Source organism: Rutilus rutilus (genome assembly GCF_951802725.1).
Source record: "Rutilus rutilus genome assembly, chromosome: 6".
Lineage (NCBI taxonomy): Eukaryota > Metazoa > Chordata > Actinopteri > Cypriniformes > Leuciscidae > Rutilus > Rutilus rutilus.
The window spans coordinates 17117298-17144134 of record NC_140214.1 but is presented as its reverse complement, the minus strand read 5'-3'; the positions used below and the strand labels follow the sequence as shown (position 1 = coordinate 17144134).

Below are 26837 nucleotides of genomic sequence, written 5' to 3'. Positions count from 1 at the left end.
AACTTCAGTCTAGTGACTAACATCTGTACAAACTACAAAAATAAAAATTTAATATAAATAATTTATATGGCATGACATACATTTGAAACAAAACCCCTATGCAGGACCCCCATCCCCTACCCTTGTCTCCTGTCTGCCCAAGCCACTCCTATCCTTAAGCTTTACATGTGCTTTAGATTGCTTATTTTGCGTTGTCTTCCAGATACAGTAGCTACTTGGTTTGTTTCTGTTAAAACATATTTTGTTAAATAAAGAGATAGAGAGTGAGAGAAGCTGCCACTTACATTAACACTTTTCCCTGCATTTATTCTGGCAGTGACTTGACCAATACTGAATGAGTGAGCTTTTGGCTGAAATTGGACCTAAGAAAGAACTGCATTGCAGACAGAATACTAGGAAGACTAGCACCATAACTATTTATCTGTCCCTACACTTGCCTTATGGGAGAAGCCCAGAGGGCGACTACCAGGTAAACTATTGCGCAGGGCTTTTGCTATGTACAAAGCAGCTAACAAGATGACAAAAGAAAAGAGAAAACAAACAAGCAAAACAAAAATATCCTTTTGCACTCACACACAATTCCCTTTCTGAATGATATTTGGGTAAACTACACGTTTGCCTGATGTCTCCCAAACCTTTGCTGGGGCATATATAGTGACAAACTGAAGCTTACTCATGTATGGCTAAAATAACCATAGAGGAAAAGCAACAAAAAAAAAAGTGTCATTTAACCACCACTTCAAGTATATAAATGTAGCCTGCAAATGAGTATATAACGGAATAATGGAACAGAAAACATTAGACCCATAGTTCTGCTGTTCACTGCACACTGTATAGACAGAGCATTTCATGCTAACAATGATGTGTAAAACAAAACAAACAGATGATAACATTAAGCTAACAGCCATATCAATGACAATGCTGATCCTGAACAGTATGGTGATGCAACAGTTTGACAAATTAATTTTTGTGAGATTAAAAATTAAGAAGGCACAATGGTTGCTGTCAGTAAAAAAGTTCAATAAATACAGGAAAAAACCTGGAAATTTCAACTGAGAAAAACTGTTATCTATATAGGTTTTGATTTTGTACAGTGCAAACAAATATAAGTAAACATCTTTGAACAAAACAGATAAGCTTCCTATTGGCTGCAGTTTAAGAACTTGTTAATATAAAGTTAAATCTTGGCTTATGTTGGGGAAAGGGGTACTGCATATTTTCAAGACACGTCATCTTAAATTTGAAGAGTAGCAGCAAAAAAAAAGAAAAAGAAAAAAGAACACTGACCTTGCATTTCAATAACCAATATCATTTCACTTATTTTTACATATAGCTCATTTTACAATCTATACATCTGACATTTACACAAGAGAATACACCAGTTATACAGCACATTTTAAAATAGTTTCCCTCTTTTTAGTATTAAAATATATATATTTATAAATGTCTATGAAGACCTTTTTAATAATTTTAAAATAAATCCTCTTGTCTGTGTGAGGTCTATGTACAGTTCAAAGAGATAAAAGACACTGGGCTGAGGTTGGGAACTTCCCAAAAACAGCCAGAGATTCCAGACAAAGGGATGTGGGGGCTGGGAGCAGTCTAGCAATCTTTGGCTGCTTGAATCCATGCACCACCTGTAACACACGTAAAAGATAGAACATGGTCACGATCAGTACGGACAGATGCCTGCTTTTTCAAAATAATCTAAAATACACAAATCTCTAGTATTGGGATTTGAAATATTAAGCCATAAAAAGGTTCAAATCTTTACCTAGTGTCTGGTTAGCTTGATGCTGGCTTTTTTCTGTGGATTCCAGATCTTGAAGTTCTAAAGAGTCCCTCTTATAATGTGTAGCTTTCCCATATGTTTGAGAAGTCCTCTTAGAGTCATCAAAAGAGTCTGACTCGTTATCCTCAAAACCCTCGTGCATGTAACCCTGGTACGACCCCGGCAAACTGGGGTGCACTGCCACTGTCACAGAGGCTGTTGCTGTTACCATGGTGATGGCATTGTTAGAGCGCTGCAATGTCCCAGGGCTGTGTGCTGGGGCTGTAGTCCTGTTTTGCTGCTGCCCTCTCCCTGGTTGTGGCCCTGGGCCACACTGAGTAGTCCTACGAGGACAGTGGGCCCTGTCGCTAGGTAAATGTTGTCTCCTCTGCCCTTGGTACTCGTGTTTGTTGTCCCATCGTGTGATCTGTGAACTGACCGAGTTGACAGCATTCTGCGTTGACTCGCTGTTCTGTCCTTTAGAGCTGCTTTCATCAAAAGGCTTCACCACCTTGGAGGCAAAAACAAGCACAAAACACATTACAAAAGTGTTCAATAGCAGCTACATCGTAAGCAGTTTGATTCCTAATGTTTTCTGTCAGGTCAACTTACTGTGAGCTTAGGGAAGCTGGGGTTTTTGCTGGCTTCAAGCAGAATATGAGAGGTTGGAGGTTGAGCTGGTGGTGTGATGTATGTGCTCCTGTCACAGTACTTATACTCCTCCTCGCCGATGCCAGAGGTTGTCGTAGTTTCAGAATAGTATTCAGAGTCAGAGGTCTCAGAGAACGCCTGACGTGGTCCCTTGGGGATGTGCCCAGCATAGTACCCATGGTGGTTCATAGGAGGAGGCATGGGCTCAGGAGAGGGACTTTGCAAATGATTGCCGTTGTTAGCGGGTATGACCTCAGCTGGTGGGCCCATAAGCGAAAGCAGTACCGGAAGTAGCACCAAACCGTTCAGGATCCCCAACAATGTCAGTATGGCCAACACTGCAAAGAAGTATCTACAAAAGAGAACACAAATGAAGAGAATATTAAAGCTAAAGCAGCCACCAAACATCCACAGCATATTCAAACAAGATATGAGACAATGTGATCATCATCCAAGAGAGGAAGGTCTTATACAAGACTTCTTGTAGGATGCTCTTATCCATCGTTTTTCCCTACATTCCCTCTCCTTGCTTCCTCTGTCCTGGCGACCTGACAAAGCTGGAGAGAAATTCCTGGGTTCCATCTTTGTAGCTAGTGCTCACTCTCTCTCCCTCTGGGAGCCCTCATCTATCACCACTGCCCTGCCACTTCCTGAGGAGATGTGTTTACATTAGTGAGCAGATTCTACGCGTCAGAAACAGTCACCCCTCTCCATTGCTTTTCCCCCTCTGCTTCCCTCCCTCTGGCTAAAAGCTGCCACTGCTGTTAATGCAATTTTCTCCTCAGCAACTTAATACCCTCTCTTATTAAGATCCTATTTCACCCTGGCCAGGGCACGCCACCTTTGTGTTTACACTGGGAAGGACAGGCCAGGCCTTTGCTTTCTACATTTTTCTTCCTCTTACTCTCTCACTCCTCCTGGCCCTCAACAGCCATGTTGGTTCAAGAACTAATCACACAGCACAATCGTGGATATCTGCTAAAAGGTATTTCTTTTACATGTGCAATAAACTGTTATGCGCAAAACCTGTAAAAGAGACCCTAGAGTCCATCAACAAGAATTCCTGCATTCAACAAGTATTCTGAGTGCGAAGGGGATTTGTTCTGAGAAATATCTCTCTTATTAGTCCAAACCGTTCTGAGTAAGACTAATACTAAGACTAGTTATTTTCTCAGTGGAGGTGACTAATGCAGGAGCATTAATCCAGTGCTGAAGACAAGCAGGAAACACCACCCTCCAACTCCAAAGCCAAGAACCTGGAGGTCTGGTTGGCACAGGCACTAGCGGGTCTGGTAGAGCAGTGTAAAGGGGTGCAGACTTGCTTAAGACTGAAAACTTATGTTTGAACGAAGGGGCCTAGGGAGAGGGTGGTGAATGAGGTTTCCCAGGCTTTAGCTCTTGGGTGAGTGCTAGATGTTAGCAGTAAAGGCTAAAGATATAAGGCTGAGAAGTAGAGGCTAAAGATATAAGGCTGAGAAGACCATTATTAGTTTTGCACTGTATACTGGCTTGCGTGTTAACATGTAGGGCTCACTAATAAGCTGCAGGGCTGTGGGGGTGTCTGCGCCTCTGTGCTCCAGCTCAGAGCATTGAGGGAGGGCTCTGATTCACCACAAGAAAGACAGTGCATGAGAAAATTAGAGAGCACTCCAGTTAAATGGTTACACTAAAAAGAGACAATTCAGCTGTTTTAGCTGTGGTTAAGAATTCTGGAGGTAAGAAAAAGAGGAACAGAATCTGGAAAAAAGTCTGGAATGTTCTTTTAACCTCCCACCCTCTGACCATTTTTGTTTCTGTCGCATCTACAAGAACCTTGGGTTTAAGAAAGAAAGACAGAGGGGGAAAAGTTCATCTTTGGCATATCTGCTTGGAGCATTCCAGACGTACAGTGGAAACTGCTGTCCACTGACCCGTCTCCTCCAATGAAGCCATGTGTTTACTTTGGCTGTCTGAGAACCGTCAAACAAATGAATCAAAAAACCCTGTTAAAAAGATTACAGGTCTGACGGTCATCGCACCACTGAACCTCCATTTTGGATCTATTTTGGTTTTGTCTCTATCGCGGCTCCCTAAGGAACTGAGCCCGGTACTGTATCACAGAACCTCTGGTTTTAAAAGACTATAATTACCTATTTTCAGTCATTATGCACAGTCAGGGAGAGGTAATATTTAAATTGACCTCTAAAACCCAAATTTCCAAGGTGGCTCGTCGGGGTCTGTGCATACAGCACGCCACTAACGGAGACTCTGGTCAGAATTATATGCCATTTTTAGACCAGAGACTGAGCTATGCTATGGGTTTCTCAGATGGAGTGGTTTCTCCACTCCTTCCTCCCAATTCTCTCATGTCTGATTCATTAACATAGATGAATCAGACAGCTTGAGTGTGAACCGTTTTCTTTTTCAGTCATCTCTCTCTAAGGTGATGGCTGAAAACAGTTAGAAGAATCACATAGTTTGAGTGACACTTTGATAGGAGTTTGAGAAAGGCACAATCATCCTTTCATCACAGTTTGTAATGTTCATTGAAAACATGAAGGCTGTTTAAGAATGGAAAAAATCAGACAAAGCAGCCAACCATCTCTGGCTGCACTTATGTCCACCTTTTGTTAGTTAAAGGCGCTCATTCTGTCTGACAGTCCTGTATACATGAAAAAATTGGAAAAGGGGTGCATGTTTATTTTAATAAGTCAACATTCCGAAAGTGGAGCATGATTTATTTAAGGAGTAAAAAAGAAAAAGAAAAAAAGGGGGGAAAAAGACTAAACCATCCACAGGCCCCGCCTGGGTTAGACCTCCAGAGTAGACCTAGTGTTAGGAATTCTGTTGTTTATATAAACTGTAATCTTTTCCATTCCAAGTCAGGGGTTGGAAAGGGTGGCTCGTTCTTAGAGGGGCCGCTGAGCTTGTTCTCCTGTTTATTCAGTGTCCCATAGCCAGGAGATGTTTACAGCAATGTATTTATGCTACTCCCCAGCTAGAGGGCCAGACCTCTCTCTCTCTACATCTAAACAGGACCTCCCACTGTGAATGCCCCAGTGCTGGCACACCGCTTGCACCAAATGGTTTGCTCCAACCCCCAATCTTTCCTCCAGCTTTAGCACTGTCCTAAAACAATCTGCTCTAACACCCTCCTACAGTTACCTGGAAGACCCAAACCTCTTCCTCATATCTCATAGTTACTCTTTGGTGCAAAAAGTGGGTGCTTGAAAACAAATGATCAAGAGGCATATTTTACATTTTCAACATGCAGCTATGTTGTGCTGGGTCCTCCAACTAAGTACATTTTGTGTCATGGGTCTGTTTTTGGCGGCTCTCAAAGTTGTGGTTTGCTTTCAGCAGAGCCCAAATTCAGTTGAAAAAAACGACTATTTGGCATTTTATTCTTCCTGTGAATCAGGCATTAAACCAGGTGGAAAAGCTGCCCAAATGCAATGGCTAGAGGGAGTTCACAACCAAATCATTGGACTGTTGACCTCCTCCCCGCATTCAGGGTGCAAGTGTGTGTGCATGTTGAGTCACCGGACAGTGGGTTGTATGTTTACATGTTTACAAGCAGCTGCTGCACTCCATTGATGTTTCCTCCATTTGTTGTGCATTCAAGAAGCTCAAGGATGTTTGTAAGAGTGCTGTGGTGGTCTAAGGGTAGTTAGAGACTGACAACACCAGGTGATGGGGAGGCAAACGTTACCACCTGTACCCTAGAGCCACATGGACAACTGTCTCCCTGACTAAGGCCTGCCACCATTTTAAAAGGCAGCATATGGACCTGCCTGGAGAAGTGTCAATCACTCACCTCATAATGAAGTCAAACTCCGAGCCAGCAAGCATGAGCACTCCCAGCAGAGTGGAGATGGCGCCGTCAATCACAGGAGCGAACATATGCTCCATAGCCACGGCTGAACGAGTGTTCCTGTCCCCAATGGCAGTCAGGAAACCCTACAACAGTGAGAAAATAGAGAGAATGAAAATGTATTTCTGCTATTGAAATCGAATAAAGCAAATACTGATTAATTACTGTGCAAGATGATCTTACCAGTGCAATGTGCACAGTAAACTCCACTCCAATACCAACGGAGGCTATAAGGATGACCACGGGAATGGCACTCAGCTTGATACCAATTAGGCCCATGATGCCAAAAAGTTCCACTGTCATCATGGCCAAAATAAAAACCTGGGAGCAAAAAAAAAAGACTAGCATGTTAGCAGCTACATCACAAGAAACTATGTGCAATGAAATAGCTCTAAATGAATCACAATGCAGAAATGAATCACTGGGCCAATATCCTCTACATTTCACTGTCATCTGCCCCAAGTATCAGATTACCTAATGGCCATGTCATGGCCACTCGTCATGTCTTCTCATTTTCAGGAGTACGGAAATTAGTGACACTATATGATAAAAGAGCATAAGGACCATTCTGCTCTTGCGTTCCTGGTGCAGTGTAGTCTTTAGTGCTTTCCTACTCATGAGAAACTGTTTTTTAATATAATAAATAGGGAACTTGGTTAAGTCTTTGCCCTGAAAACCTTTGATGTTGGCAGGGGTCCCAATTTAGTCATGCTTTAATTGGAGATGGTAAAATCCATTTTACTGTGGCTCCATATAGGCTGTGAAACTGAAGATGACAGAACCGATTTTGAGTAAAGAAAAAAGTGCTCTAAACAGTTTGCTTTATCATTTAAATAAATACAATAGGCATTTACACTCAAATGAGTTTGACATATTACAGCTAAGCCAGAAATACATGTCAAGCAAAGCAAATGGCTACTTCTAGTTTCCATGATTCTTCATGTTGATCTGAGGATCCCACCAGCCTGTGTGAAACACCTCCTAGCCCCTAAACTAACCCACCCACCCACTACCCCCACTACATCCAGTCCCTGATGGATGGGTTTAGCAGGCCAAGGTCGTGACTGGGCAGATCCGTCCTGTCCCCAAATTTCTGGACAAAGGCAGTTGGAGGTAAAAGCCTTCAGGAGAGCTTTGCATTTCTTCTTTAGAAAGTCTTGCTGCCCTCATTTGAATGACAAAAGAGATGAGGGGGAGAGTACGTATATGTGTGACTGTGTGTTTATATGTGTCTATGCAAGCAGCACCCTCTAGACAACCCGCAAAGACCCTCCCCAGAAAACTGCCCTGGTGGCAAAGTTATTGAGCTGTGTTGAGGGGATCAGAGAGAAACAAGAGAAATAAGAGAATAGAGAAAAATGCTAGAAAAGAAGAGAGTTAGAAATGGATTAGGGTGAGAGGAAGGCAGACTTACAATGATGCCTGCGGTCCAGGGGTTGAGCAGGAGGATGGCGCACACCAGGAAGGTGCAGGCAAGCACTACGCTGATGGACAGCAAGAACCAGTGGCGCAGACCAATGTACTGTTCCCAAAACAAAAAGGGGTAGCCATTGGGATAGTTCTGGATTCCCTGCCGCATGAACTCCTCGCAGATTGTGCGCACACTCTCAATGGCTTCAATAAAGTCTGAGGCTTGTCTGAGGCCATTTAGGTAAAAAGGAAACTGAGCAAATTCTAGAGGCTCTGCCGCAGGGACTGAAAGAGAAGAGGAGTAATGCTCTTAGACACAAACACATGCTACTTCTGAAACATATCCATAAATACTGTATGACAACCTGTATAATGTCGCCTTCTGGGTTTACTTACTGCGAAGGTTCTCCCCAGTGGTGTCGTACTTATCATGGATCCACTCCCGAGGATGGGGGTAAAAGTTGGCTTGGGAGGCAGCATAGCCCAGCGGATCATTACTGACCCATACCGTCAGGTAGATGTAAAAAACCTCTGGTGGAATGAGACCATCCTCATCCACCAGGCGACGGGATGTAAGCTTTAAAAGAAACAAAATGTGTAAATGTAAGTTTTGGGATAGACGGCAAAGTCTTGAAGCAGTATTTAAACTGAATGAACCAATAGTTGACCACACACCTGGCTGTAGTTGAAAGGTTCTTTCTTAGAGCCAGTTTGTATGAGAAGCTTGTAGGCCAGTGCTCCATCCTCTGTGCCATTGCGATAGCTGTCAGAGGTGATCCTGCCAGCTTCCCAATCAGCATCAAATGTAGCTTGAAGACCTACATGGATCATGAACATGTACAATTAGACCAACTGTGAGAAAGACGTTCAAACCTTCCTACTTTTCTATTCACAACTCAGTAAACTATGGCAGAAGATTGTTAAAATCACCCCTCCCTTAGATAGGGGGCAAAAAACTAGGGTCAGATTTAATGCCAATCCACACACACAAACAGGCATATAAACCAAAACAGAGCTCCATCTTTCTGCCTGGTGCTGAATAAATGTGTGTGGGCTGAATAAACTAACCAGAGAAAGCCTTTCGTGCTCTCCAAATTACAAAGTCTGGCAACAGCTGAAAAACAGTTTCCACAACCATTCTGTAATTACAGAGATCTCCTCACAAGAAAAGGAAATAGCAATGGGGAGAAATAGAGAGTTTTTAAACTACCTTCAGTTTCCACAGCCTTTTAAAATAAATAGCTTCTTTTCAATTTGTTGGGTTTTAACTATTGTGGATTCACCTCACAGTTAAGCTCTCAGTACAAACTAATGTGAGCAGAGGGGTCACAAACAGTCTGAGATAACCCCTGACCCTCCCATAATCCTCTCTATGTCCAGGTTGGAGGAACACAAAAGCCGATGACAGAAGTGAACTTTCACTGAACTCTTTCTATCACCTTCAGAGATAAGAGCATTTCCCACACAACGAGTGAACACAACTGAAAATGCTACTTTATGTGGCATCTTTCACCATATCTATGCAAATTTATTTACTAATATTTTGTAGATGCTGATATATCCTAATCTATGACTAACACAATAGTGCAATACTGACAAGTTATGGTCTAACATTTTTAGACTAAGTTTTAAGCATTTTGAAAAATAGTAGAAAACCAGTAGCCTTAGCAAGCACCACTAATGAAAAAGAGCTCATTGTGAAACGAAGGCTTACCTTTGAGCCAATCCTGGAAGTAGTGCAGCCACATTCTGGGAAGTTTGTGATTGCTGTCTTTAACTACGTATTTTACAGAGTTGAAGGCATTGTGAAGTTGTAGAAGCTGTCTTTGAGAACGTGCATAGTCGAAGCCATCCATGGTAACCAGGTACATGTTATAGAAGGAGAAGTATTTAAACTGGGCAGTGATGAAGTCATACTCCTTTGTATCCCTGGGCACAATATCAGTCAAGTAAAGTCCATCATGAACCATTGTGGTACCATAGAGGCTGAGGCTCAGAAGAGCCACAAAAACGACAACCACTACAGTCTTAGTTTCAGGCTTTAGCAACAGAGGGGCATACTTTTCCCGTGCAAAGCTTGACAGATTCCAGCGAAAGAAGGGCAGAGGCACACACTCTCGTCCCTCTTTGGGCTCCTCCACCTGAGCTAGAAGGTCTCGGGTGGAACTGGAGGTAGTGAACAGCTGGGAGCCGTAAGGGTCAGCGGTGGGAGTGGGTGTGGATAGGACCATGGATGGAGGACTGGTGGAGATTTGGGAGGTGGGTGGCAGGATGGTGACAATATGTTGGCCAGCTGCATCACACTGGGTGAAGGCCTGCACAGTGGTGGTGATGTGGGTGCTGGTGGTTATAGTTGATCCAGTGTAGGTGGTGGTGGTCGGAGCATGCTGGTGGTTGTCGTTAGCGTCGGAGAACTCCTGAGGCCGGATCTGGATCACCCGAGATGAACAGGGACTGGAGAAAAGAAACATCTCACAGTAAACATCTTGAGTACCACAGGCTTTGGCATTGTAAAATGGACTGAGATTAAGTAAGAGGACAGTGCATCTTAGTTACCTGTAGAAACAGCACAGGATGTCCAGTCTTTTATCCTCCCGCCTCTGCAGGTCCAAGCTCAGAATGGCAGGGAAGATCAGCAGAACCATGGCAAAGTTAAAGACCACCACAATTGCTGCCTGAAAAAAAGAGTGAGAGAGAAAGAGAGACTTTAGGATAGAGGCCAAGTCTTTTCGTTCATGAGTTCTACGCTGCCACCCGACTCCACAGCTGCTGTCTGAACTTGATAAAAAACTCTGCATTCAGGATCCCTCGCTGTTTTAGTGCCTCGGATTGAATCCCAGAAAGTAAAATATGCACCCTAAATCAACCAGCAACCCCCTCCCCCATCACTCCACAAATAGTCAACAATCCAAGGAAAGGGTACTCCCAAGGTCACAGCGAGTCTGAGCAAAACCAACCCCCCAACTCCGCCAACCTCAGACAGACATTACATTCTGTATCATTACAGCACAGACCACCCAGGGTTAGCCTGGGGAGATCAGAGAAGCACAGTCTGATGGCTGGGTGATATAGTGATATGTATTCACCCATCTCATTTCCCCCCACCTGAAAAACAGGCTATGACATTAGTTGGATGTAGGGGTTTGACCATAAAATAGAGAGAAAGAATGTGAGAAAGAGAAACAACAAATGCTGTCCTCACTTTGAATTAACTTTGACTGCTCATTTAGTAAAGCCACGTTTCATTGCCCATTTCATTGGTGACCATTATAGCCAGTTTTTCTGAATGGGCAGCACAGGGCGCAATGGTTTATGACATGTACTCACACTCAAAATACACACTCGTACCTGAAGTGAGAAGGCCCTGAGAGCAGGAATAGGCACTAGGGCAGCCATGAAGAAAGCAATCATGTTATTGATGGAGGTGAGAGCCACACTGGTGCCAGTTCTTCTCAGGCAGTCACCTGTTCTCTCCTATGGAGAGGAATGGCAAGGAATGAGTTGAGATCATCAACAACAACAGAAAGTCTAGGCAACATTTAATCCCCTAGAAGGCATAATCCAGAGCGTGTTCATGAGATACCTTGAATGGGATGTTAGATCTGGCCTCGGTGAAGGAATGAGCCAGCAAGAACATGTCATCAACTCCAATGCCCAGGGCCAGGAATGGCAGCACCTGTGGAGGAACGCAAAGCTCTGAATTATAGCCAAGCCCTGAGGGTGAGTGTGAATTTAAGACGTTTAGGTGTGTATTTACCTGCGTGGTGGCGGCATTGAAGGACAGCCCCAACAGTGAGCACAGTCCAAGTCCTGCAGCAACAGATAGTGCGACTAGCAGCACTCCTGCCAGCCCTACAGCACCCTGAGATTTAGCACAGTCCCAGCGGAGCATGGTCACGCATGCGTATGCCAGCTGTGCATAGAAAGACACATGTAAGGGAATAGCTCCACACATATGGAGACACACTCATCACATTTCCATTAGCCTTAACTAGAGTTTCCACAGTAATGGATGTCTTACCATGAGCAGATAACCACCTGCCACCCTGATTACGCTGACGTCGGAGAAAGACTTCATGATGTCATTAAGAGTGGTGGTAGAGAAGGCGTAAACACTGGATGAAGAGTTCTGAGGAATGCTCCCATGGACAACCTAGAAACAAAAATCACAATTTTAAACATCCAGAGAATGCAACTACATGATTTTGAGTATTTGTATTGGAAAGAGCATATGTATCTGTCAAATCAAAGATACCTCTTGTGACTGCTCATGCTGAAATTGATTAAATTGCAGTGAAAGTCGCTTAACCTAGCATTGTGTTTTGAACAAACTTGTGCACACATTGCAGAACACAAAACAAATATTGAATTACTTTTTCCGACAAGCCAAAAAATATTCATTCTACTGTGGGCCGTACCCTCATCCATCTCTTATTTTATCCTAATAATACACAAACAAGATGCACAAGACCCTATGAAGCTTGACAAGCGAGAAATAATGAGCACAGATGCCAGAGGGCAGAGGTCAGATGGATCAGATGAGATCACATGGTCTCTCAGGCTACTCCATCAGCACCATGAATGGCCGACAAACTTAAGGGGAAAGGAATACCCCAGCACTTTGTTTTTACAGTGCCCTATCCCCCCAACCTCCCCTGACTTCACTTCCCCTTCTCTTGCTCTCTTTCTGAGGCAGTAGACATTATTGAAGGCTCTTCTCTCTCTCTAATTTTCTCTCTTTCAGTCAACATGCTGGGTGTCAGTTATCACAAAAACAGCTTGTTCCTATAACTGGGAGTTTGTCAGTGGCCTCCTAGGAAGACTCCGTTTACTAGGCAGCTGAGGATTGATGGAATTCAGGCAGACGTTGCCATCCTCTGGTCTAAGGAAAACAACCCTCTAGCACCACTTGTGACCTTATACACTCTTTTTACCTTTCCACCCCAGCCGGGAACCCTCCATGGTCACTGAAACCATTCAGACCTCACAAAGTGACCATTTGGGATCTGTTATGAAATAGGAAATTACCTCAACAAACTTCCTCTGCCAGGACTCCAAGATGGCAGTGGCCTTGTCCTCATTCCAATTGATGTCATGGATCTCATAATCGTCTTTAAAGTGCTCATAGAGCTGTTTGGGACTCATGAGGAGGAACATGGTTTGAAGAGCCTCCGCACTGTAGGGGGAAATACAGAGGACTAAGTGAGATCAGAACGTACAAATATGCATGTGCAAATACCATTGTGTAGCAAGGTGAGTTAATAGGCAGACATGTTATAATAAAGGCTGAAATAATGCGTGTGGTCCCTCTCAGGCTGCTGTAAATCACACTTCCACTGAGATTAGAACAATGCTCAAATGCTGGGCAGAAGGCCAATGTCCCGCTCTCTGCAGAGACTTTCATTTATTGCAGATTAAACTCTGCATTGAAAATACACATACACATATGATATTAAATTACAGGTGTCAAATACATTTACTTTTGATTTTAGTTTACCCACAGTTTGTTTACTTTGTATCATTATGCTCTTTTTCTGTTCAATATGTTTTCATTTTCCTCCACTCTGCATTTCAGATCCGTCCATAGGTTATGCGGCTGTCCATCATGTTTAATTGGTCTTTCCTATACTGGGGTCAGAGGTGGAAACTGATCCCTCTTCATGTAAGGAATTCCTTGGATGTGTGAGGTTATTAGGAGTCAGAACGATTCCTCCCTCTCTCTCCACCTCTGTCTCTTTCTGATTTTCTCTCTCACTTTCTCTCTTGTCAGGGCCTCCTAAGAGAGGCCCACCCACATACCCCCTCCTCATGACTCTCCTTCTTTCTTTCCCCCTTTCTCACCTCTGCAAGGCATTCTGGGAGTCCTTTACTCTTTCACCCAGGATCAACTCCTCCTGCCAGTGCATGAACTTCTTGGAGAAACCATGACAACCGCCCTGAAGTTCAGCAGCAATGTCGGGGACCTAAATAAAACAGACCACACATTTAAAATCTACAGACTCATATTAAGACATCGTCATTTGCATTACAACACTGTTCCCACCTGCCATGGGTCCTTATTAGGGGCACTGTAAGGGCAGTCTGTGTCGTTAGGATCCAAGCATGGGCGGTTCATATAGGCATGGCCAACCTGAGCCTTATCCAGCATCTCTCGAAAGCCCTCTAAAGATGTAAACTGGCTCAACTCTTCCATTAGCTTGAGGGGGTCCAGATTCATCCACTGAATGTCAGGCATGCCCCTACAACAACAGACAACAAAATTGAGACACATTTTAAGCAGGCTAAATCAATTCTACAACTTTTTCAAAAGATAGCATGCTTTTTCCAAGCAATCCCCCTTTCCCCTTCCCTGCTGCTGCTTCTCCAAGCCTGCCGGCACCAGTCCCTCCCTGGTGGTGGTGGACTACAGATGCCGCATAAAGTAGCGTTTATTATCCTGTTACACGGAGGGGCATAATGTGCCGGCGGTCTACAGGCTGCTGTCTCTTAACTTTGTGCATCGAGTCATAACGATTACCTCTGCCTCTAAAACATCTTGATAAGGATGAAGGCGGGCAGTGAGAATGCTGGGAAGGGCTGTGCCGACTATCTTGAATGCTGCTTTGAGCTCAGTGTTCTCAACCCCTCAGTCTGCAGTTTTTAATCTATCTTCTCTCAGTCAGTGGGTATTGAGAGAGTGGACTGTTGTCTATTGACGTGCCAAGGACTAATTCTCTAGGTGTAGTAAAGTTACAGTTGGACTCTTTTAACATTCTAATTTGTTACAAGGGAAGTCTTCAGTAGGGGTGGTTCTTCTGGGAAACACTAATAACAAGAAGATTGCAAAATTGTAACAATATTACATTATCAAGGCCTTGAAAATTAAAACTATTATACATCACAAGAAAAAGAAACAACACTCCCAGTCAACACCTATGTAGCTAAGAAAATGCCTCAGAAGCCAGAGTGATACCCCCTGAGTGAGAGAGGGGCCTTTCACTGTGATGAGTATTTGTGGGTAAAGAAGAATAAAAGTGAATAGTGTCCTAACTCCAGGACCAATCTCACTCTAATAACTCATGAAGAGCAGCTTCAAATAAAGCTGGTCCTCTCCCATTCCCACATACCAAGCGCCTTTGCTCCTGCTTGCAAAGAGAGTCTCCTTTATCTCCTATTTTTTGCTTGAGTGAACCGGCCTGGGCCCTTTTGTTTTTCCATAGATTGCTGCTCTTTGTTCCCTCAAGTTTTTTCTCCCTCCCTTTCTCTCTCTCTCTCTCTCTCTCTCTCTCTCTCTCTCTCTCTCTCTCTCTCTCTTTCCTTTAGAAAAAAAAACAGCTGAACTGAAGCGGAAGCCTGAGAGGACATTAGCCTCAGTGGCTAACTCAAGCCCTCTTCATACATGGCCAAATAGAGAAATGAATACAATGAATAACAATATTTTTAAAGGCCACTTATCCTTCTCGGAAAATCGGGGTATTAGTACCGAAAGAGGAAAAAGGTCCCTATGAGAATTGACAGAATCTGTCTTAACCAATTGAAAAATAGCCATTTTTTGTCCAGCATGAATTTAGAATGCAATTTATGGGGGGAAGGGTGGCAGCATAGAATACAATTTACTAATTTTCCTTCAACAAAATATTAAGGAGGTATTTTGGGTGGAAGTGTAAACTACAATGTCTGATGTCCACAGTTAATTTCTCCCACTTTTCTGTCCCTCTTTTTTCTCTCTGGGCCCACTACTTGAATAATGCCCATTTTATTTGTTACAGAATACAATTTATCAATTTTCCTTCAACAAAATATTAAGGAGGTATTTTGGGTGGAAGTGTAAACTACAATGTCTAATGTCCACAGTTAATTTCTCCCACTTTTCCGTCCCTCTTTTTTCTCTCTGGGCCCACGACTTGAATAATGCCCATTTTATTTGTTGGACAACTTACAGCTCCAAGCCTGGGCGATTACCATGAGAATGCACAGTGTTACCCAGTGCTGACAAAGCCGGGCCCCCTCCAGGGCCCCCTCACTGATGGACACTCACTCGTAAACTGAAAGAATGCTTACCATTGTCTGACCCAAAAGCTCCCCTGCCCACCCACCCCCCACCCCCCTTCCCTCCTACCCACCCAGTAGCAGTCATCTCTCTCTCTCTTCCCATTCCATAAGGGCTTCTTCAGGCTGGGGGGGATTGGGTGGTGGGACAGGGGTGCAGGATCAGAGATTGTCCTGTAAAGCCCCCTCACCACACTGATGACAACTCAAGCCCCAGCAACGATGGAACCAGGCTTCAGCTTATCAACAGACTAAATAGAGCTTTTGCTAGCGGCTTGATGTTAGAGTTTGTCACACCCAGCACCGTTTTGGTTGAAGGTAAAGCCCAATTGTTAAAGGAGCGTGTGTTATGGGGGGGGGGGGGGGGGGGGGGGGTCACAGTTGTGCCTACAGTTCAGGCACAGTTGCTTATTCTATAGTTAGTTCTGATCTCTTGAGCTTATATATTAATAATAGTCTAGTCAAGCTGTGTATGACTTAATTAGAGATGTAATTATATATTATTTTAGAATAAGCAGAATGCTTACGGTAAGTAGGCGGAGCCACCCTGCAACTTGGAGCCTTCCCAAAAGCAGTCCAAAGGAGTCACGATCATACAGGGGAAAAGCTTGTCAATCATCTGGGAGAAATAGCATATAATCTTTGGTAAAGCAGATTTCATGGCACAGAAAAAATAGCCCTATAAAAGCTGTCTGAAGCACTAAGCAAAAAGAAATAAGAAAATTATTTGGGAGAAAGTCAAATAATGCATAAAAAAAACATGCTTACCCTCTCAATCATGACATTTTCAATAATTGGGACTCCAGATTTGAAGCAAATTTTATTAAGATCCCAGGATCTGTGGGAAGAAATCACACAACCACATATTAAAAGACTGGCCCTCATGTTTGTAAGTGTTTGAAATTCCCTGTAATCCTTCTGGGGGTTGCACTCACTTTCCATAAAGAGACACTTGAACTTTGCTGGCTGACAAAGCAGCCTCCAGGTGGAGCAGCAAAGCCTCCTGGGTAAGAATATTGGTTCCCTCTTGTTTGGGTGTCTGTATGAGCATCTGTGGGGTAAACACTGACTCCTCTCCCTGCTTCTCTTTTGTGTAGCGTAGCTCCTTGCTTACCCGACTGCCAGCTGAAACAGACAGACAACATTGTTTATTTTCAAACATTCAGAAAGGACCTTTGCAGTCATTATGTTTTTATTCCTTCTGACTGTGGATAAAAACAAGCCAGAGGAACAATATAGTTCTATGTTAATGGTCACACTGCAACAATTGTTTAAACAAAGAAACAACCATGATCTTCAGTGAGAGGTTAATGTCATAATTAAACCCAAATTAAACTGAGATTAAACACGCTAGTTCTCATTCCCCTGTGTACTCTCCAACTAACCCCAGAAAACAGATGTGTGGATCACATTTATGTCTCTAGCACACTAAAGAGTGGAAGTACTCCTTATGACATGGCCCACAATTTCACACAAGGTTTAATTAATGGCTAACTCTACACTACTTAGCACAGATTGTGGTTCCTGATTGGAAGGTTCCTCAAGACTTTAGGTCTTTCTTGATCTACATGTCACATCCAAGATTTGAGCAGTAAATTGAAGGAGGGAGCAAGGCAGAAGAGTACAAGCAGAAATGCTGTTCATGTGGTATGTTGAGTCGGAATGAAAAGCATCAAAGGGTGCAGAGGAAACTCCCGAGTCCAGCCTCCTAATTAAGGCGGTGATAAAAAGAGGACGCGGGGTATCTGTGGCCATGCCAAATGCACATGAAAAACACCGGCCCAGATCAGAGCCTGCCCGTCTGCCCCTCCACTTCCCAATACATGATGACAAGCCTGCAGTGGCTGGCTGAGCCCACCGAGCCACTTCTTCTCCCTAGCACATCTCACTGCCTGCTTCAGTTAATTGAGAGAGGGAGTGGAAGAGAAAGAGACATAGAGAAACAGAAGAAGAGAGAAAGAGAGTAGTACTGTAGTTGTCGTCAGGGTAGCCCACAGCTTTGTAAGTGGCTTAGATCTGAACAGAAACAAAGAAATTGCACCACAAATATAAATTCCATGTGGTTTGCCCTGGAGCTTACAACTTTAAAAATGCAAACATTCAACCTCCTGGTTCCATTCATGCAGCTATCTGACATGCAGGTTACATAAACACATTACTTCAAAAAATGTGGCGGCCTAAATCTGAAGGCTGTATCCATTTGCAAAATGCAAACACGCATTTGTGTCGTTATACGGACAGCATGTTCATATTTAATGCATTCAGGCATCTGCAGGAATTGAGCTCCAATCCTTGGGCCTGTAATTACAGGGGCTCCTGAAGTAAATTATAGCTATTTGTGTCTGGTTCCTCCCATCTGGACCACCCAGCTAGAGGCCCGAGTGGGCCCCGCCGCTCAGTCACCGCTCCACTCAGCCACCCTCCAGATGGGAGCTTTGCTCTGTTCTCTCGGCTCACTGCTGCTGTACACTTAAAGAGACAGGCACGCAAATACTTTCACAGCCAGAAACACAACACAGGAGGGTGGAAAAAAGAACTATGATGCACAAGAGTGATCTGGGTACATTTAAGATTCAAACAGCTAGAACTGTCAAACACAGACGCCTAGGGGGATTTCAAAGCATCTTTGCTTTGAGTTACTGGGACTGAAACAGGGTAGAGAAGTCCATGTTTATGAAAATAAAATAAAAAGTCAATAGACACCAAAGTGAGGGCAGCATAAAGGTGTTGTGTGATATCGATGCAGCAATACTCCCATGCAGAGCTTACTGTCTCCCAAGCAGAGCCCCTCCTTTCTTTGTTACTTTCATTTTTCACAGCCTTGGGGGTGACATCACCATCACAAGCCAATTATCCATGAGGAGGGTCCGACCAATGTTCCCCAACATAGCCAGAAAGGAAACCAGCCTCAGTGTCTCACAGATTAGATAGTTGTACAGCGGAACCTGTAAATACTATCTAGCAAATAAAAAGCTGAAGCTAATCTACAGTCTGCCCTAACTGGCTAGGACACAATGGTAGCAAGCTTCAGCTAGCTTGTCTCAAGGTCCCACCCAGGAGCAAACCAGCAAAATGAGCTGGTGTGAGAGGGTTCCCTCCCAGTGGGCAGTATGGAAAGTGACATGTAATTAACTATGGAGAAGAAGCCCCTTGCTCCCCGGTTGTCACCCTGCCAGTGGACCCTGCCTGTCAGCTCCAATCTCACTCATGTCCACCCTGGCACGGCCTATCCAATGCTCTGCAACATATCACCCACAACTGCATGCTTACATTCACCTAAAATAAAGTTATGGTTACCATATTGATGTATAAAGGGGAGCAAGAAAATGTGGTTTGACTAAAAAAGGTTAAGAACAAAAATCGCTTGGTTACAAAAACAATCATGTAAAAATTTACTGAAAGATTATGCAAAAATGTGACTTCACTGTCAAGATTTGAGCATTTGAATATGGTGCAGTACCAATAAGCAACAAGATCTGAAACCCAGTGCTTTCTCCATTAGGACAGGCCACCTTCAAAGTGTTGTGGGCCAGATTAGAGGGATTAAGAGGCTTCTGAAAGGACTCACGCTGTTCTGGAGGAAGTCCCACAAGGAAGAGTGCTGAAAGAGACATTTTTACCTGTTTTCACCACCCAAGTAAATCCAAGAGCACAGATACACAGTCGGGTGCCAGTGCGTGCCCACGCACACACTCTCTCATACACACATTCATTCTCTCTTTCTGTTTTCCCCTTTTCTTCCACACACATTAGTATATGAAACCACCAAGAACAAAACAAGCCGGTCCAGCTCTTTCGCCTTGGTCCCGTCAAGCCCCCATAATGTCCATTCCAAGCTCTTTGTTTGATTTTTTCTTCCTCTTCTTTCCAGACACATTATAAAGACAAGAAGGATAGATTTGGCTCAAGTGCAAATCTTTTTAAACATTTCAGCTTCACTGCAACTCTTAATCACAAGGAGTCTCAATGGCTTGACCATGACTGAGAGAACCACCCCATTTCGCCCCAATACAGTGGCAGATGGAGACTGATCCACCTCTGCCTCTATGAGCTCTAACTCAAGGCCACCAAGAGACTCAATGCAGGTCTTTGTCAACCTAATTTTCAGTCACGTTCAGTTGTTTTCCAACAAACAGGGAAAAAAATTAAGAGAGAAACTCACTACAAAAGCAGCTGGACCTTGTTTTTTTCCCAGCAGATAAAACAATGCTAAAGAGAGGGAGGAAGAGCTGGCTTCATAGCTTGTCTACGAGTGTGAAATGCATAAGTACACATGCATGTCCTCCAGTGCATCTCTCTGACAGAACTTTTTGGCCTTGATGATAAAACAAATACACATCATGCACTGTAACTCAGGTAAAAATATTAAAAACAAATCAAGAATACTAAAACTATGCTTGAGCTAACACCTATTCAGACCTGATACTTCTGTCAGCATTGACATAAATTTCCACCGGTTCTGGCATTTAGGTCCTGGCCATTTCCATATGTATAGCCTTCCCTGTACTAATTATGCTAATCAGCCCTAGTGTTGGCTGCTGTGAAAAATACCCACATTAGGCACTCCACTGGCTGCTAATGCAGCTTAATGTGTGGTTGAAACATACATTCATCCCACGGTGAAAGGCAAAAATTTTCCACGTTGCTGGTTTCATTCAAACTGGAAATGAATTTATTGAGCCCAGAAACCATTTCTTTTCCACCACGTACCAAGAAAATGTTTTTTTTTTTTTACCCTAACCAAAAGGACAAAGTGTTGAGGAGGACAAAAAGGAGACTTTTTTCCCCAAAAAGTGACCAGTTTCTTTTTTTTCCAGCATGGATCAAAGAGAATGACCCTCGTTGGACTGAATGTAAGAAATACTGTCTGAATCAGGCAGCAAGAGGGGCATCTTCTTGGGAGTCTGGACTCCTCCTGCCTCTGCTGGCGTTGTTCTAGTAACATTAGCTTAAGAACATAAACTAAAAGGTGTACCCTAGCACTTCTGCCATGGAGCTAGACCTCGATTTGCCTCTCTATCCTAGATATGAAACGTGTTCTGTTGCTGCACTGACAACCTTTGGAACTGCATCATGCTCTTAACTACCCAATGGTTAAAAAACAAATGCAATGCCAAACGAACTGATTAGGTTGAGAGAATGAAAACTCTGGCAGAGTGAGCATAGCCTTAATTGGCAACGCTCTGATTTGGGGTAGAAAGTTGCTAAACTCTGAGAAGGGATGCATTCAGGTCTTATGGCTGTTCTTGAGTAATAGGGGCTGGATGGCTGGCCTGTGTGGAGTGTGTGTGTGTGTGTGGGGGGGGGTTGAAGTAAACATTTTCAACTGACCCAGGTTGACTCTGGCCTTGTTTGTACTTTCTACTGGTGAGGTCTAAGTCTCAGCAGTTAGAGTTTATTTATGTAGCTGGGGTACTGTGGCTTGCCATTCACCTCCAATAATGCTTCATAGAGCTTTCTTTCTCTTGAATCCGGCACCAGGACTGGAAGACTGTGTATTTTCTAATGAATTATTGCATTTACCTCGCATTTTTTTGTTTGTTTAGATAACTGCTCTTAACACTGAACTGTCTACATGTGTCTGTATAAATTCTGGGCTTGTGCTGGTTCCACCAGTCTACATGTATGTGGACAAACTCATTCATGCAATGTGTATATGTTCTTTATTCCTCTCTTCTACTGCCTGGTGGCTTCATAAAACTCAAATGGGCCTGCTACCCAGATATCTGGGTAAACTTTTTAACTTTTTAGTAATGTTTGTACAGCTTGTCTGTGTGTACACATCTGTCAGGCACAACGAAATAGTTCAAAACGGATGAGAAAAATTAAGTTACGACTGTATACGAGTACATAAACATGTCCGTCTGTTTGAAAAGTTTGCCGTTTGTTTAGCCCGACACACATTTTGCAATGACCGTTAAATGCCAACAATCCTTTTGGCCAGCATTACTCAAGCATATAATCACATATCAAAGTAAGCTTTTTTCGCCTCACACCGATAGGCAACTTGTCACTGACAAAGCTTTCCTCATCCTTCGCTCTAAAAAACTCAATCAAATATTAAAATCCACACAATTAAAAGAAGATGTGGTACAACTTCTCAGCTTGGTGTCAGAAACCAAATGAAATAACTTCAGCTTCTTTGAAAACACAACTTTCTCAATCCTTTCTCTCCCTCTCTTAATTCTCCAAACAAATTCCCCTCTGCAATCCGACACTGCACATAAGAAGAAAACATGAGTAATTTAAGGCTGTAGATTCTAGAATGTTTCTTCTCTCACCAGCCCCCAAACCGTCACCCTACATTTAATTTTATCACCTCTTTCTCACGCCTCACACGGCAAACGAAATCACACTTTCCCAAGAATTATTCAATGATTTAAAAGGATAACTCACCCAAAAAGCTTTATGTCTTGCATTTTTAACTGGGACACAAAATAAGATATTCTGATGAATGTTTCAACTGTCTTTCATTGTATGTAAAAAAAAAAAAAAAGAGCTTTCCATACAACTTTCACAGTCAGATATAAACACTGATGTATTTTAGGCTCTATGATTTTAGGCCAGGTTGGATAGATACTGTATCTCTACATTCTGACTTCAATGGCAATTTTTTTTTTAAAGGTTTTTATGGACAAAACACAGTATTCTTCACAGGATGTCTAAACCTGATTACTAAACTGTAGGTTAATTTTTATAAGACATCTAAACACAAGGTTGCTGCTTTTTGCACATCATTTGATGGAAGGCGGAAGCAATTACGGGTGGTCCCTGAGGACATGGACACTTGGTGGCCTGTGTGTCATTTGGGTGGGGGCTAGAGCAGAGGTGAAAGAGGGACAGTCACCGCCTCAGGGGTAAGGAATGAGGAGCCATATTCTCCAAAATGCACAGCTGGGCAAGTGTGAGATCCACAGGCCTGGCTGCTTTACTATTCTTTATAGCTCCCCCAAACACAACAGATTTGAATTTGTGACAAAAAGGTTGTAACATTTAAAATGTAACCGATCTATCCTTAATCTTTGAAATGTTGCAATGCCTTTGCCATATTCATTTTATGATAAAAGGTTTTGGCTTGGCAGGTCACTGGAAAGTCCTCTTAATATATGAAACTATTTAGCAATCGCTAACAGCACCAGAGACCTTTCTAAATTCAATTCCCAATCGCAAGACCTATTATAAAACTCTTTTGTTTGTCCCTGTGACTTTTTATGTGTATGTGTGCAGAAGTGAATGTGTGTGCCTGTGTGTGAGAACTAACCTCTCCTTGTTACCATACCACTTACTCCCCATTCAGCCCAGAGCAGCTTTGTCAATGGGCTATTGGGGGAAACAACACAGGCAGAAACTTTAGAAACACAGGCACTGCCTCTTAAAGGCACAGCGTTCCTTTTCAGCACTTTGGCGTTTCACTCCAGGAGCCCCATGCTTTATGCCTGCTTTACATTAAAACACAAATTTCACTGCCAACATCTGACAACTCCCTTTGCTTTAAACTCCATCTAACGTTCCCACCAGAGAGCATTAGTTCATATATCGCGACATTTACAGTTCTGAATATTTCAAAAGTAATTATAAACTTTTTGCCTTCTGACTTGCTGAAAGCCATATTTTCTGACAATGATATTGTATAAAAAAAAAAAAAAAATTATATATAAGTTCTTTAAATAAACCAATGCTGAGCATGACCATGCCCATGTTTTATTTTCAAGTAAAACTACAAAAGTACAAAATAACGACTCCCCTTGTGTGTGTGCATGTTGTGTGTGTGAGTGTGAAACAGGTGGGTAAACTTCAGCTGTATTCACTTTTTTTGGTAAAGGGGGGGTGCCTTTATTGTTGAATGGAATCCAAGAATAGTGAAGGACCACACAGCGAGCATGAGGGGGAGGGTCAGCACCTCAAAGATGGCTAACGATTCACACACAGCCCATCTGTGCAGGGGATCAGCAGTGTGGCGAAAGCCTAGGGGGCTTAGAAGGAATTTGGCAGTGTGAAAACCAAATAAAGCTGCCTGAAAATGCACAGATAAGTGAGGTGCACGGAAAGGACGTCAAACGGGAAAGGGGAGAAAAAGAAAAACATCAAGCACAGCTCCCACCGCAAACAATATAGGCTGATGGGGAGAGAACAAGAGAAGGCTTGCATGCGCTAGGAAAAAGAATGCTACGTGTGCGTGACAGGAGATATGGAATTCCAGAGGCCACGGTCTATGTCCGCTCAAAGATCCCGAGACTTCATATCAGAAGCCCACACAAGGTCTAGGTCTATATCGCCCGACAACAGCACCACAATCACATTTTCAATCAGTTAAGCTTTGTTAAGCTAAGCAAAGACAGTCAAATTGCTTGGGAGAGAGATCTAAAATTGAGTTGCACTAAAAAGGACTAGCCTATGTAAAACAGTGTCAGGCACTTTGCAAAGTGAAAAATCACAGCATACAGCTCACAAATAACTTGATCCTGCAGACCTCCACACCGATCAGCCCAAAAAACCCACCCACACAGCGAAACATGAAAGCTTGGACTCACCTTCCACCCATAGTTTCTCAATGTCCGTTTCAATGGCAGCGACCCTCAAACCAACAGACAGGGCTCCGAACACAAGCAGTCCAATGAAAAGGACTTTTCCACAGTGTCGCTGGATGTGACAGCCCAGAGAAAAGAGAAAAGCCTGGAACCTCGCCCGAATCCACAGTGGTGCTTTCTGTCCCACAGCTTTCCCCTGAGACACAAGAGAGGAACACTTATTCACATGTACAGTGATGCTATTTTAGATCAGTTGTAACACACGGTGCCCTGCCAGGATAGTGAACTGTCCTGACAACGCACAAATCAATATTTAGAAGAGAGGTGTTTTTTTCTTTCTTGTAAGACATTTCTAAACGAGACACTGTCTATTTGTTGTCCATCAGACAATGTAAAAGATGTTTGACTACAAAAACAAAGCAAACCAACTGAAAACAATAAGTGAATTACTTCAAAATTCAGTTTGAATACCAGTGTGACAATATCAGAACTGTTTTCTCATTAATCTACCCTAACCTGTAGTAAACACTAAAATCTCAACAATTTCATGTGTGTTCCTATATAACATGGCAACTGCCATGAGTTGGAGAACTTCATAGGCCTGTAAAAATGTTTGTCATTTTGTTATATATTTGTTTCTAACTTGTTGCAATCATTTCTGTAATTTTTCAATTTTATTTGTCACAATTAAATTAAAATGTTCAATGAACTTCTTGTTTTCAAGTTTAGTGGGTTTAAAGTGTATTACAGGCCTCATGTTTCTCATCTGGTCTGGATTCAGTGCTCATCTTTTTGTTAAGAAAGATGGTGAACTTTATAATACTTAACAATATATCATACAATACAACATAACAGCTAGGCCTATATAAAAGCTTCTTAAAAGCTTTAGCCTTAAAGGGTGGAATGCTAAAACATATAGGATCATGTAACCTCAAATAAAAGCTGTCAAACATGTGTTTCTATAAAGTAGAACTATTTCAAAATACTTGGTTCTTCTGTTATAACACAGCAGCGTGTGACAAAGACAGTGATTTTGTAAGCATTTTCTAGCTGGCTATTAAATAATATTAGGCTACATTTAAAAAGATCAGAACTTTAATTCATGTATCCAGACTTTGCAACAACCTCACAAGTGTCCTGTAACTGGCAGTCCTATCTGCAGTATAACTGGACATGTTTTGGTTTCACTCATGGGAGTTTTGACACATAGCCAAGCGTTCATGCGCTTCACTGATGCTTTGTCAGATCAAACTTAATCAGTGAATTCCTCAGCAGGACGCGCGCATTGTCAAACAAACACGCTATATTGTATCTAGACCAACCGGGCTGTACTCTGAGGCAGCTTAGAGAAGTGTTAAACGTGAAAAATACTCAAAACGCGCGGACTGAAGAACTAAATGAATGGAGACTCGGCTCTCATTCATAGAAGTCGCTGTCCGCACTCATACTTTCATATTTAGCGTCGTTTACTCGCCCTCTAAAACGATTTCCACCTAATAAGCTTTGAGATGTAAATGTTGCCTTTTGATCATTTCCTTCTCACTAGCCTAAAAAGAGAAGTAAATTCCCTTCAACACTTCCAAAACTACGCTAAAGAACGTAATTAACAGTTCCCTGGCTCCCTGAAATACGAATGCACGAACAACAACATCGTAGTGCGTATTCGTGTATTCCAACGGAAAAGCGTTTGTCACCTTAGAAATCTGTTTTAACGCAAAAGCGGCGTGGCAGTAACTGGGTCTTCGGATGAGGTCTGAGTTCACAGGCGGCGGAGAGCGTGTGTAACTTGGGGGTAAATCTCCTAAAACACCACCGGCCGGTCCCGGGTCTCTGGGATCCGAGGCCATAGTCCAAACGGGAGGCAGAAAAAGCGCAGAAGAAAGTTAAAGACAAACGCGGTGCTTTAGGCAAAGACGATAATAGTAATAATCCAAGATTCGCGACACGCGCATCCACCGGGTTCAGCTTTAAGAAATATTCTCTAGTCTTTCCTTGAGCCAAAGTCTTCCAACTCCATCCCAACATTATGTGCTCGAATCCGTATAGATCCTTCGGTCTTCATTCGTCCAGCTATAGCGCGTAACTCGTTTTAAAGCAGAAGAAAGTCGCGAGCGGATTCCGCCAGTCTACCTCTGATCCTGTTGCAGTAACACTTGGAGAGGTAGCCCCTTTGCAAAGCCTGAAAAGGGTGGTTTGATGGAAAAGTGCTCTGGTTCTCATTGGCCGAGGAAGAGGCAAATTACTTTGCAAACATCTCCTATTATTAGCTGCTAAGCAACAGCTCACCAAAGTGGCGAGAGAGGGAGACCACCCAGGCAGGCAGCCCCTCACATCAGCGCCGGGAGGGGGAAGTGCTAGAGGAGCTCTTTCACTGCACTGCTGCTCCGCTCTGCACATTCCCAATAGCCTCAGCTCGTATTTTAACACGCTATCACACAGGCCATCTATTGATACTACCGCCACACATTTCTTTTATACTGACAGTCGGATGCAGAGGGAGACTTTACAAATTAATCTGCTCTGGCCTCATACATATACTTTCAAAAACGTAGGAAAACCGATAAAATAATGGAACAAGTTAATCAAATAGTATTAT

The 26837-nt window shown here is 43.0% G+C and overlaps 1 protein-coding gene across 1 annotated transcript; it reads right to left on the bottom strand.

Annotated features, from left to right (window-relative positions):
• Window positions 1-210: 210 nt before the first annotated feature.
• Window positions 211-26412, bottom strand: ptch2 (patched 2). Its single transcript, XM_084410999.1, has 22 exons — window positions 25936-26412; window positions 24245-24437; window positions 16649-16838; window positions 16482-16551; window positions 16241-16332; window positions 13729-13924; window positions 13527-13648; window positions 12714-12861; window positions 11707-11838; window positions 11443-11598; window positions 11269-11361; window positions 11034-11159; window positions 10242-10360; window positions 9400-10139; window positions 8361-8503; window positions 8082-8262; window positions 7690-7970; window positions 6459-6596; window positions 6219-6361; window positions 2384-2774; window positions 1775-2282; window positions 211-1637 (listed from the first exon to the last, which is right to left on the bottom strand). Exons 1-22 carry the CDS (start codon window positions 26086-26088, stop codon window positions 1603-1605), a joined length of 4350 nt encoding a protein of 1449 aa, XP_084267125.1. The 5' UTR covers window positions 26089-26412; the 3' UTR covers window positions 211-1602.
• Window positions 26413-26837: the final 425 nt, after the last annotated feature.